General features: G+C 40.2%; 1 protein-coding gene across 1 annotated transcript in view; it reads left to right on the top strand.

The window, feature by feature from the left end:
• TRIP13 (thyroid hormone receptor interactor 13) overlaps window positions 1-14,148 on the top strand; it is a 193,184-nt gene that overhangs the window by 37,836 nt on the left and 141,200 nt on the right. The window contains 1 exon segment of the mRNA XM_029589932.1: window positions 9,550-9,640. Coding sequence (XP_029445792.1) covers window positions 9,550-9,640 — 91 coding nt within the window.

Raw genomic sequence — 14,148 nt, 5'->3', positions numbered from 1 at the left:
ATTTGTCAGGGGGTGTTGGTCTGATCACCTAAGATAACTATATGACTCCACTGTTATTTATTTATTTATTCATTTTTACTAACAAGCTAATCCATTCCTATTTTTTAAACTGCTTTTGTGGCTAGCAGTATCCTTCTCCTTATCCTTTGGATTCTAGCTCAATCAACATAAGTATTGTGCAGCAGCACAATTAGCCTTCATTCACAATTACCTAGGGTATCAAAAATGTATCTAGGTTGATAGTTTATTAGACGATACAGAGTTTGTCACTCTCCTCAGACAAGAAATCCAGGAATATTTACAATTTAATGACAGCGAGCAAATTTCTATCATGGTATTATGGGACTGTTTAAAAGCGGTAGCAAGAGGCAAATTGATAGCCCGAGGAGCACATATGAAAAAACTGAAAAATAGAGAGAGAATATCAATCACAGGAAAGCTCCATCGTTTATTTACCAAAAAACTGGTTCAAATAAGGTCCTAATTAACACAGATCAATGCCGGCAGTCATTGGAGGGGATAGATGAGGCACAGATAGCCCACAAATTGGAAATCTGTAAACAGGCTCACTATGAATGGGGCAGGCAAACTACTGGCACGGAAATTACGGAGCATCCAGACTCAAAACAATATAGTCAAGCTTAAAGATGAAACCGGACAGATGTTAACAAACACAGATATCAGAAGCTGGTTCCTAAGATTTTATACGGAGCTCTATCGAGCCGATCCAAATATTAATTTGGCGCAGATAGACACTTATCTACAAAAGATAATGCTACCACAGCTTACACAACAACAAATAGATACTCTTGATAGAGAAATAACAGAGGCGGAAGTGAAATGGGCCATAAAGAATTTGAAATCAGGGAAATCCCCGGGACTAGATGGATTTACGGCGACGTTTTATAAGACATTTAATAATATACTTTCCCCGGTGTTGGTGAGACTATTTAATTCCTTGAGAGGCCAGTAGATCTTTTCTCTTTCTGCAAACCTTGCAGGAGTCACCCTGATAGCAAAACCGGGGAGGGACCCCACGGTCTGTGGTTCCTATAGGCCAATTTCCCTCATTAACTTAGACATGAAGTTATTAGCAAACATTTTGGCTAATAGGCTCAACTATATTCTCCCTGAATTGGTTCACCCCCGATCAATCAGGCTTTATACCGGGGAGAATGGCCTCAGACAATGTTCGTAAAACGGTAGACTCCATGTGGTGGGCCCGAACAAAGAATATACCGTTTCTTCTTTTAGCAGTAGACGCCGAAAAGGCTTTTGATTTTGTGCACTGACATTTTTATTTCAAACACTACGGGCCTTCAAATTCGGGGAGACTTTCATTGGGTGGATCCAAAAATTACACACAGCCCCTCAAGCTTGCCTAAAGGTGAATGGGGGTTACTCGCAACCATTCTCAGTGGAGAAGGGCACAAGACAGGGCTGCCCTCTCTCTCCGTTACTTTTTGCCCTGTTTTTGGAACTCTTTACACACAGCATTCACGCCAATCCACAGATCTCAGGGGTGAAGGTGGGAGAGTTTACCTCAAAACTGTTGCTCTTTGCAGACGACATACTGTTTACCATAACCAACCCTATTAATTCTCTAGCAGCAATTTCCTCAGAAATTTCAGATTTCAGTTTGGTCTCAGGATTTAAAATCAACTGGGACAAGTCTGAGTTACTTAATATCACGGCCCCTACAGAGGTGGTCGAACACATTAGAGACACACATCCTTTTTGGTGTCTCTAGGCTGTTCTCCTATAGGGGAGTTATTGTCTTGAACCGGAGGGTTAACTGTGTAGCCATTTATTTTTATTTTATTTATACGCTTTTATATACCAAAGTTTAGCTAGAGGCCTTCACTCCGGTTTACAGGTAGAACAACATATTACAAGTGAAGTAACAACTGGTAAAACAGTATAACAGGTAAGGTAATAGATAAGGTCAGGTTATGACAATGGAAGCAAGTTGTTTATAGCCAAACTTAATAAATAGAAGCATAGTAAATAGCTAACATTAAATATCCAACATTTTAAATAGTAATAAAGAGTTTACAGTCATCCGTATTATAATTATCTGTAAAATTATTTAACTATCCATAATAGTATGAGGGGTTATTTATGGTGTGTTTAACAGATTCCATCTTTAAAGGCTTGCCTGAAAAGCCATGTTTTGAGTTCTTTTTTTAAATGTTTTGGTGTTTTGTGAACTTAGGTGCTCTGGTAGTGAATTCCAGAGTTGAGGTCCTGCTATGGAGATGGCTCTGTTTATTACGGTTGATAGTTTGACGGTTGAGATTGATGGTATGTTTAGTTGCAATTTGCTAGTGGTTCTTGTATTGCATTGGGATATGTGTTTCTGAATAATGTTGTTTAGGCATGTGCTTTCATTGTTGTATATTGTACTGTGTAAGATGGTTAGGGTTTGTATGCAATTCTTTTTTCTACAGGTAGCCAGTGTAGACTGTTTAGCACAGGGGTGATGTGGTCAGATTTTCTGTAACCGGTGAGGATTCTGGCTGAGGCATTCTGCAGTAATTGGAGTGGTCGTATGGTCATTTTGGGCAGCCCTATCAGTAGTGAGTTGCAATAGTTGAAGCTAGTGAATATAAGTGATTGTAGAACGGCTCTGAAATCGTGGTGGTATAGTAGTAGTTTTAGTTGTTTGAGGATTTGTAGTTTGTGGAAGCCTTCTTTGATTTTCGTTGTGATGTGCTTTTTGTAGTTGAGTTCTGGGTCTAGCCATATTCCGAGATCTTTCACGTTGTCCTTTAGTTTGATGCATGTGTTGTCTATTTGTTTGGCATGGTTCGTGTTTAATCCTGAGCTTTTTCTCTCTAGCAGTATACACTCAGTTTTGTCCATGTTTAGACATAGCTTCATGTGGTTTAGCATGTTTCTTATGGTGTCGAGGTAGGAGGCCAAGAGTTTCATTATATCTTCGATGGTGGTTGTTACTGGTATGATTAATTGGATATCTTTGGCGTACATGTAGTATGTGACACCGAGACTTGAGAGGAGTTGGCAGAGGGGTAGTAGGTATATATTAAAGAGTGTGGCCGAAAGTGCGGACCCTTGGGGTACTCAGGTTTCAAGAGGAATGGCATCTGAGGAGTGGTTGTTGATGTTTACTTTGAAATATCTGTTTTTGAGGAAGGATGTAAACCAATCGAGAGTTTTGCCGGAGAGACCAATGTTGGCTAGTCTGGAGATTAGGCTTTTATGATCCACTGTGTCAAATGCGGCGGAGAGGTCGAGTAGTATGAGGATGTATCTTAGATTGTTGTCGAATCCTCTTATTATAGTGTTTGATAGGTTGAGTTGCAAGGTTTCAGTGCTGTGATTTTTCCTGAAACCGTGTTGGGCAGGGTGTAAGATGTTATTGGTTTCGAGATGCTCATTGAGTTGTTTCAGAGTAGCTTTCTCCGTCATTTTAGCAAGGAGAGGTAGGTTTGAGATTGGGCGGTAGTTGTTCAATTCATCTGGATTGAGGTTCTTTTTTTTTTATTATTGGTTTAATAGCTGCAATTTTTAATTTGTCTGGTAGCTCACCTTCTTAGAGAGATTTATTTATGATTGCCGTGATGGTTGGAGCAATGGTTTGTGCTATTTCCTTTAGGGCACGAGTTGGGATTGTGTCTAGTTCATGACAGGCTGGGTTAAGTTTTCTTAAAAGTTTCTCTGCTTCAGTAGTCGATATGGGATCGAAATTAGACCAGGGTATTATGTTTTTGAAGGTTATCTGGTCATCTAGGATAGTGGATTTGTTGTTGATTTCTGTTATTTTGCTGATTTTGTTTTTGAAAACAGAGCAAGGTCTTGGCTTAAGTTTTTGGTTTGTGATGTGGTATTATTGTTTTCTGATAGGTTGTTTACTATGTTGTATAGGGATTTGGAGTTGTTAGTGGAGTTTTTGATTTTTTTACTATAGTAATCTCATTTGGCGATAATCATTTTTTTATATGTAGCGAGTTGTGTGCGGTACCTTTCCAATGTCATGGGGCATTTATTTTTTCGCCATTCTTTTTCTTTTTTTCTTAGGGTGGATTTTGTGTCTCTTAGTTGAATGTTGAACCAGGGGTTAGTTTTATCTCTTTTGTTCTTTATCTCTTTTGTTCTTTCCGGGTTTATGTTGTTGGCAGTTTCTGCTATAAGTTGGTGCCATGATTGTGTGGCATTGTTTATGTTGGAGAGATCCAGACTTATTAGTTGTTTTCCGAGTTCTTGTTGGAGAATGACAGGTTGGAAGGGTGGTCGGTAGTTGAAGGAGAATGATTCGTTTGATTTAGTCGTGTTGTTAATGTTTGCTTGGGTCTTGCTGTGCAGGAGGTAGTGATCGGACCATGGGACTGGAGTATATGATATCGATGTATCTGAGAAGAAGTAGTTTGTGAATATCAGATCCAGGGTGTGACCCGCTTTGTGTGTTGGGTTGTTCACTTGTTGGTTGAGATTTAAAGTGGATAGCATGTCAAGCATGGTTTGGCAGTTTTGAGATCGGGGGCTGGAGTCCATGTGGAGGTTGAAATCTCCTAATATAATTGTGGGTTTCTTCAGACTGTTTGTTATGAAGAATTCTAAGAGGGGGGGATATGTCTTTGTCCAGAAGTTTGGCGGGGCAGTATACTAAGCAAATTTGCAGATTTTCTGAGTCGAAGATAGTTACTTCATATTGTTGCGGGAGTGGGTGTGGGCTCGGTTTCATTGTGAAATGTTTTTTTATGATTAATAGTAATCCACCTCCTCTGCGGGATTTCCGGGGAATTGAGAATAGGTTGTATGCATTGTTGTTTAGTTGGTTTGTGATTACATGGTCGGTATTTTTAAACCAGGTTTTGGTTACGGCAATGAAGTCAGGGTTTTTTTCCTGTATAATGTCTGATATGAGCATGAATTTTTTGGTTAGGGCATGAGCGTTTATGAGGAAGAAAGTGAGATAGATCATGTTTTTTTATAGATTTCTTGAGGGGGATATTGATCAGATATCTGTGTCTTTCAAGAGGAATCGTGTTGGGAGTTGAAGCCATCTTTGAATTGGAGTTGGGTATGGTTTTTTCAGATCTCAGATTTGGGGGGTTAATTTGTGTGAGGGAGTGGTGGTGTTACGTCTGGTGTGGTGTAGGGGTTGTTGAAGTAGTTCTGTTTTTGGATAGTATTGTTTCGTGGGGTGTTGGGTCGAAATTGTTTCTTGGTGTTTTGGTTACAGGTGTTGCGTTTCGCTTGCTTGTTTGTCTGATTTGCAGATATTGATTGTTTTGTAATGTTTGGGTGAGTTTGCTGGTTCTCAGGTAAGTTACGGTTTGTGGTTTTTGCTCCGTTTGATTGTCGTATTGGAGTTGAGGGGGTAGTGTGTCCTTCAGTGGTTTGTTATTAACGATTGGCATTATAGCCGACTTGAGGGAGTTAGCTAGTCTAGTTTCGGTCGGGTTGGGATTTCTTGTTTAGGTCAAGAATTGATACAGAGTGAACTATGCCCGGCGGCTCTGAGGATATTCCAGGGACTGGGGAAGTTCCATACTATACTATTAACAAGCCACATTCCGTATAATTTCCCTCAATGTCAAGGGACTTAATTCGCCATTCAAACGACAATCCTTCTATAAAGAACTTGGAGTGCTGAAGGCAGATATTATTTTTGCCCAAGAAACTCATTTGAAGAACAGGCATGAATCACTCTTGAAATCAAACCAATTTCCATATCATTTCTTTGCGCCCTGCCCAAATTAGCAAAATACACAGGGGTGTGCATATTGTTTTCCTGAACCAAGTGATACTGATGCATAGTAAAGGGAAACTGATAGTGGGAGGGGACTTTAATCTGACGCGAGTGCCTGTGCTGGACACATCGAGAGGATGTTCAGCTACGGCACCAATACACAGGAAAACCTTGAAATCTTTAATGGATGATTGGCAATTAATAGATGTCTGGAGGTCACACCACCCCACATCCAGATCCTATACATACTTCTCGTCATCCCACCAATCGCATTCCAGAATAGATTACTTCTTAATTGATGATAGAGATATTTAATCACATTACCAAACCAGATATTAGTCCTGTGGCATGGACAGACCATGCGGCCATTTCACTTGATATAAACTTCCCGCAATATGACAAAGGGTCCCGGATCTGGAGGCTAAACGAATCTCTGTTTACAGCCACTCTAATAACACAAATAACTGACTACTTTAGCTTGAATGATACTGGAGAGGTGGCACCCCCGATAGTTTGGGAATCCTTAAAGGCGTTTTTGAGAGGCATATTCATTTCTAGGGCCACTTATGTTATTTAAAAAAAAAAAAAGAGATGCACAAGCGGCCACAGAACTGAGACACAAAATTTTGAGAATTAGTAAAGAACACCAAGCCACGGGAGCACAAAAAATATGGATCCTCTTATCTAAAGCATGAGGTGACTTACGGAGATTAGAGTCAGCCAAGATGGTACATCTCATGCACATTGTTAAACAGGAATACTTTGAAGGGGGCAATAAAGCTGGGCGTCATTTAGCCCGCAAATTAAAGCAGGTCTCTTATCAAAATACAATTGCTAAGATTAAAACTGAGACGGGGGAGCTCTTAACCAATAATGACCTTCGTAAACGATTCCTGAATTTCTATAGTACTTTGTATTCCCCAAACGGGTCCATCTCACCGGAAAGAATCGAGCAATATCTGGAGGGGGGTCAACTTACCTAGTTTGTCATCAGAAGCTCAAGCTATATTAGATGCGGAGATTACCATGGTTGAAATACTCAATTCTATTAAGACACTAAAACCCGGGAAGTCACCTGGATCTGACGGTCTTACTGCAAAATTCTATAAATTGTTTGCCCCATACATAGTTGCCTATTTGCAGAAAGTCTTTAATTACTTAAGAACAGAGGGCTCTCTGGCACCTAATTCTAATCTCGCTGGGATAACGATTTTGCCAAAACCAGGGAGGGATCCCACTGTTTGCGGGTCTTATAGGCCCATCTCATTATTGAACCTGGACCTCAAGCTTCTGGCAAAAATCTTAGCGGACTGCCTAAGTAACTACTTAACCGATCTAATCCATCAGGACCAGGCTGGCTTTATGCCTGGTAGGTTAGCGGGAGATAACATACGCAAACTGATCAATATGATGTGGTGGGCCCACGAACATAAAGCTGACTCTATATTTCTCTCTATCAATGCTGAAAAAGCATTTGATTTGGTTCATTGACCATTTCTTTTCTGTGTTTTGAAGAAAATGGGATTTGGACCTAGCTTTTGTTCTTGGGTAATGGGTCTTTATACGAATCCACAAGCGTGCCTTAAAATCATCGGAGGTTATTCAGACTGGTTTCAAGTAGGTCGCTGAACGCAACAGGGGTGTCCGTTGTCTCCCCTTCTCTTTGCTATCTTTCTAGAACCATTGGCTACCACCATTAGAGATGATAAAGCAATTTCGGGTTTTACCTTTTCTCAGCATATATTCAAAATCACTTTGTTCGCTGATGATATCATGTTCTCCCTGACGAATCCGCATGATTCACTTACGGCTATAGAAAAAGATATTGAGCAGTTTAGCGGGGTGTCAGGCTTTAAGGTGAACTGGGAGAAATCCGAGATCCTAAATTTAACCTGCAGGCCTGACTTAGTTAAACTATAGGCACAGCAACCCGTTCCGTTGGACCTCCAAAACTCTCAAGTATCTTGGCATCCACCTTTCAGCTCACCCATTGGACCTTTTTCAATTAAATTATACCCCTCTGATAAAACAAATCTTTCTGGATCTGGATAAGTGGTGTAACCTCCCTATCTCTTGGCTGAGAGCTGAGCCTTTGATGCCTATGTTGGCTAGTTGGTCTATAAGTATAGTGTGTTTTACTGTGTCAAAAGCTGCAGACAGATCTAGAAGAACAAGCAGGATTGTTTTTTCTCCAGGTTAACGAGGATGGTGTCTGTGAGTGATAGTAAGAGCGATTCGGTGTTTAGGAATTTACGGAAGTCATACTAAGTCGGGGACAGAATGTTATGATCTTCCAGATATTCTGACAGTTGCTTGTTGACAATTTTCTCCATCAATTTGGCAATGAGAGGTAAGTTCGCAATTGGTCGAAAGTTAGCTGGGTCCGATGGAGAGGCGTTTGGTTTTTTTAGCAGTGGTTTGAGGATTGCCAATTTTAACTGGTTAGGTACTAGACCTTGAGCGAATGATGTGTTAATAATATCAGAAATTGGTTTTGAGATGGTGTTAGGAATGGTGATGAGCAGATTTGTTGGTAATGGGTCTGATGGGTGGGAGGATGGTTTGAGTTTCTTGAGGATATTTTCTATCTCCAGTGAGGTGGTGGGCTCGAATGACTCGAGACTAGTGTTTTGTTGAGGCAGGGTTATGAGATGGTGTGTTGGGGGGAGGCTGTTGGTTGTGAGGGAATAGGTAAGGTTGGTGATTTTTGTCTTGAAATAATTGGCGAGTTCGTTGGCTTTGTTGAGTGCTTGGTGGTCTGGGATAGTGGGAGGAGATGGTTTGGTTAGTGAAGAGACGTAAGAGAAAAGTGCCTTTGAGTCAAAAATGAAGTTGTGGATTTTTTTTGCATAGAAGTCTTTCTTTGTTCTAAGGATGGCGTTCCTGTAAGTATTGAGAAGGGATTTGTAGATAGCATGTGACGAAGTGGTCGGATTTTTTCTCCAACTCTGTTCTTTATTTCTTAGTGTTTGCTTGAGGGATTTAAGTTCAGGGGTAAACCAAGGTTTTCTATTATCCAATGTGGGTTGTATGGTTTTGGTTGAGGTTGGGCAGATTTGATCCGCAATTTTATTGTTGAGATTAATCCATGAGGTGGTTGCGTCTGTGAGGTCTAGTTGATTTAGTGCCTCGGAAATCTTTTCTCTGAGTAGGTCTAGTGAACATGGTTTCCTGAAATGGATGGTGGATTTGGTCGAGGTTTGAGGTTTGAGGTGGTGGATTCTTGATCTTAAGAGTGGCATAGATGACCCTGTGGTCTGACCAGGGAACAGGAGAGCAGGTGGGATTGGAGTTGATGGTACAGCTATCATTAATGAAGATGAGGTCCAATGTATGGCCTGCCTTGTGGGTGGGGCTGTTGACAATTTGAGTGAAACCCAAGTGACTGAGTGAAGAGAGAACTGTTACGCAGTTGATGGATTGTGGAGATGCGTCCACATGCAGGTTAAAGTCTCCAAGGATTATTGCGGGTTTGTCGGCGTTAATATGTTTGGCTATAAGCTCAATCAAAGGAGAGGGGTCTGATTCTAAGGTTCCTGGTGGGGCGTAGATGAGGGCTAATTGAAGTTGTTCATATTTTAAGGGGGAGAATTCTAGTTTGGTAGAGGTGTTTCTATGTTTCTATATTATTTTACATTCTCAGAAGCTCAAATTTTGTGATGTTTTGTATGTCTAATCTTTGTTAATAATTTGTGTATTTCATTGTAAATCATTTTGATTACTTGTAGTAAACTGATTCATTAAATTAATAAAGCTAAACCTATGTGGAAAAGGGTTAATTGGTAGGAACGATGACTTACTGTATGTTTAACTATTTCCTTTGTTTTAACTAGCTGCTTGACTATGTGACGACAACCTTGCTGTTTTCTGACAAAAATGTGGATAGCAATCTGATAGGCTGGAACAGAGTTGTTTTACTACACGGTAAAGATTATACACTTTTTTTCAAGAAAATCTAGATAAAATGTCTGCCTCCATCATGCCTAGAACTTTGGATAGAGTGGGATATAAATTGTGTAAATAAATATGGCCTCCTTGGGTTTTTACATAAGCATGTCAAAACTTCTTCTTTTATTTTTTTAAGCAGAAATGTTTAGTTTGTTTTAATGTAGTATTTCAGGGTTTTAATAAGTATGATTTGCTTTTATTACTTGTTTAATATGCATATTTGTTTTTATGGGGTTTTTAATTTTATTTCATTTTTTGTATATTTGTATTAATTTGTTACCTGCCTAGAACTGTGGATAGTGACGTATAAATTGTGAAAATAAAATAACATTTTTGACAATTTTTTTCTTAATTTTCTTTCAAACCTCAAATGGCAGTGGTGGCTAAGTTGAAAAGTACATTATTTCCCATTTTAAAGGAATGATTTGTCCAGATACCTACAGTGCCTGAATGTAATCTGCTTTGAAGTGCCAAAAAGTGGAATATAAATCGATAAAATAAGATATGGGACATTCAGCGAAAAACTTAAGACTTGGAACAGAAAATTGCTGTCATGTTTTAAGTTTAATCACGGTGTGAACACTGCAAAACTTGAAAGATTTGCCACTTTTTTTCTTTATAAGATACAGATAAATACATCATTTATTCAAAAGATGTTACATTTTATTCAGGTTATCTAACCCAGGGATTAAGGGCTGCATAAGATAATGCTCTGGCTCATAAGTCAACTTAGTATGTGAATAATATGATCTTGTCTGTCAGCTGTTAGCATATGTTGGTTCTGATGGTGTTGAAATTATTGCTCAGTCTGCAGTGATTTTTATTTATTTTTATTTAATAATTATAAATTGCTTTCCAGATTAACAATTTACCCAAAGTAATGTACACAATTTTACATAAATATTCCAGAAACACATAATTCAGTCACAGTACAACTATAAAACAAATTCATAAAACAGACTTCAGTAGCTGCAGTCCATTGTTGAGCAACCTCCTTCCTCATGCAATTGTGGATTCTCTGAATTATATGTATTATAAATTCAATAAAAATTAAAATATACTATTCAAAATCTTTGCACTTTTTTCCCGTCAATAAGAAGACTGAATTAACCATGATGTGGGTGATGTTAACCAAGCACCACCAAATGGACTTTTAGTTCTGCTGAGCATGTATGGGAGTTCCTGCATGGGCATTGTTTTATGAACCTCCTCATTCATTTTTTATCTGAGCACAAGCACAGACATGTACTCAGGCTCCCAAGATCTTTTTCCCTAAAACTTATACATTTTTTCTTTAATTTCTTCATTGTTTACCTTCTTTGTCTTGCTGCCTCTGCAGCACAAACACAACAGCACTTTTCAGTGCTACTATAAAAAATAAAAAAATAAACCACAGGACTTGCTTCCTCAACATGTCTGGCAAAAAAGAAACCTACTGTGAGTGGATTCAAACAGCTGCATTTGTGGCAAAGTAATATCCCTCACCGGTGATCATGAGTTCTGCTATTAATACCTTGGCCCGGACCATGATCAGGCAAATTATGCCAGTGGATGAATGTTCCCGTGTTTTCAGCTTTCCAGAATGTGCAGGATTAAGGAGCTGTAAAAATCTCTTGGAGATTTTCTCCTGCCTCGTCAGGAGAAAAGTTGAGTAGGAGCTCCTCAAAGACTCCTCTGTCAGTCACCTGAAGCTGCAGGTTCATGTAATGCAAGCTGTCCTGTATCGAGGAAAGAAGCAACATCACTACTTGGGGCCATCAAAGCCTGCATCGAAGAAGCATAAATCCTCAAAGCGCATGGTGTATCGTCACTATCGATGCATGGCACACTTTGATGTATAGATGCCTACAACACACTGGAACACTTGACACATGGTACGTTGAGGCACAATGCATCAAAGTTCTCTGTGTATGGCCGGTGCTCTTTCAGTGCCTTTTGATGCATCAATACCGTCCACATGGTGCATTAGTTTCACCATCGCATGACCATTGCACAGCACAAGAATGCATGGCATCAGTATTACTTTGAGACATGGTCCTGATGCAACTGATGCATGCATCAATGAAGTAGCCTCACTCCACACCAGTTTCTTGGGCATAGCTCAAGGTAGTCTTCTCAAAGCAATCGAAGCATCATACTTCCAAGGCTTCGAGGCATTTGACTCCTTCGGAACCTCAGTCTTGGTTCTTCTGCAATTGAAGCATTGCGCTCTGGACTGGTGTCGCCATGCGACATTACCTACATAGCTTTATGTTGGTCATCCTAGATCTGGTACAGAAAGGGATCTGTGCCTCTGCCCCCTCTAATTACAAGAACCTTCACTTGTCCAAGATTACTAGTGGAGGGCTTTAGACTAGAGACTCAGGATCTAGTGTGTTCCATAGTGTCACTCACCTCTTAACAGTCCTCCCATTGAAATGCAAGAACCTGTTCTTGTCTCCAAAGATGATATTCCACTGCCCACACCAGATCATAGGACACATTAGTCACTTAACCAATTTGCAGGTATGGTGAAAATTTTCTTTACCTCTTTGACTAAGGACTCAGAAGGAACTATCCAGCCTCTCCTCTCAAGCATTGCTGTGGCAATCCCTCAAACCAGAGTTCCAGTTTTGTCTATCAGTGTGAACACATCAGAATCCTTGCTATGGGGTTCTTCATTGTCCCACCCGATTGCAGCGGAGTCAAGTTGGTCAGAGGTGGTTGACCAGGGTGTTTCTCATCTGGGTAAAACTGTTCACTTATTCATCATTAGGGTCCGGGATGAGTGAGCCCACCGCATTAAGTTCAGAAAAAGATTCTACATGAATATCTTCTGACCCATTTCCGGATCTTCCTGATTATACACTACCCCCTGGAGGACCTGACACATTCAAAATTTATAGAAAGATGTAAATGACACTGGGTGTTAATGCACGCAAAGAGTGAGACGCCCAGTCGGAAGTCTTTGGACTCCTATTTCTGGACATCCCATCAGAATCCTCAGCTTTTCCAGTCCACAACATTCTGAACCTATTACAGATGAGAATGTGGGAAATGCTTGTCTTCAGTGTTCCTACAGCTAGGAAGCTGGATCTCAAGTATAGAGTTAAAAAGTCACAAGAGTTTGGAGTCATCCATCTCTCTCATTAATCCAACGTGAAAAAGGTGTGAAAAAAGACTAGAATTCATTAACCTCCACGTAAAGACCATAGGCTACTAGACAATTTGCAAAGAGAGCTTTCTTAAAGCTCCTTGCTTACTGCTGTCATCTCTACGCACAAATGTTATATGGTGCAATATCCACATGACTGCATTAAAAAAACTAAAGCCTTTTCTCTACAACTGAAGGTTATTACCCCCAAACCATTATTGGATACAGAAGAATGCATGTGATATGTTCTCTTTCTGTCTACAAATCACTTCTGTTTCACATACCTCTTCAGCCTCAATCGGAACCAGCGGATGGCGTGGCTGAAGACAATTAGCAGTTGAGACAATGTACATGAGATGATAGTGGACCTCTCTTGTCAGGGGGACAATCTTTTAGTCAAGAACTCGGAGAAATGATTGCTCAAATAATAGAATGTGGTGGTCCAACCCATCACAACAGTTCCTTTACAGCCCTCGTAGATGACAATCCTTTATAATTACAATAGGGTGTACTTTCAAAGACTCCCTGTCAGACCTTTTCTGGCATTACCACCTACCACTTCTTATGGTTCAACGACAGCAACCACTTTCTATGATGGTTGTAGTCTGTAGGTTGCCCCAGAAATGAGCAGCTTAATCTCAGGAGAATCAATCCAGGTCACCAGTAGATGGGCTTCCATCTATGCCAGCCTCCTTCCCTTCAGGTTGAGCCCATTGGTACTAGTGGCCAGCGAGGCATGAAAAACGGGGTTAGCCGCCACAAACCAGGAGCAAGATGTCTGACAAAGGGTAAGGAGCAGGAACTAACCAGAAATCCAGGAGCACAGGAAGGAGAACAAGCAGGAGCACTTGACTGTGTAAGCTGAATGTAGAAGTTGACAATATGAAGTCTTATGGAACAGAAGCAGAGCTTAGAGTACAAGGATGAAATGCAGAGATTAAGAAACAGAAGATCATGCCGTTTCTGTCAGGACCAAGGGTCCATCAAGCCCAGCATCCTGTTTCAACAGTGATCAATCCAAGCCATAAGAACCTGGCAAGTACCCCAAAACTAAGTCTGTTCCATGTTACTGTTGCTAGTAATGGCAGTGGCTATTTTCTTAAGTCAACTTAATTAATAGCAGGTCATGGACTTCTCCCTCCAAGAACTTATCCAATCCTTTTTTAAACACAGCTACACTAATTGCACTAACCACATCCTCTGGCAACAAATTCCAGAGTTTAATTGTGAGTGTGAGTGAAAAAGAACTTTCTCTGATTAGTTTTAAATGTGCCACCATGCTAACTTTATGGAGTGCCCCCCTAGTCTTTCTGTTACCCGAAAGAGTAAATAACTGATTCACATTTACCAT

The sequence above is a fragment of the Rhinatrema bivittatum genome, chromosome 2, assembly GCF_901001135.1.
Source record: "Rhinatrema bivittatum chromosome 2, aRhiBiv1.1, whole genome shotgun sequence".
NCBI lineage: Eukaryota > Metazoa > Chordata > Amphibia > Gymnophiona > Rhinatrematidae > Rhinatrema > Rhinatrema bivittatum.
Note: the sequence above shows the minus strand (reverse complement) of the source record. Positions and strands in the feature narration are given on the sequence as shown.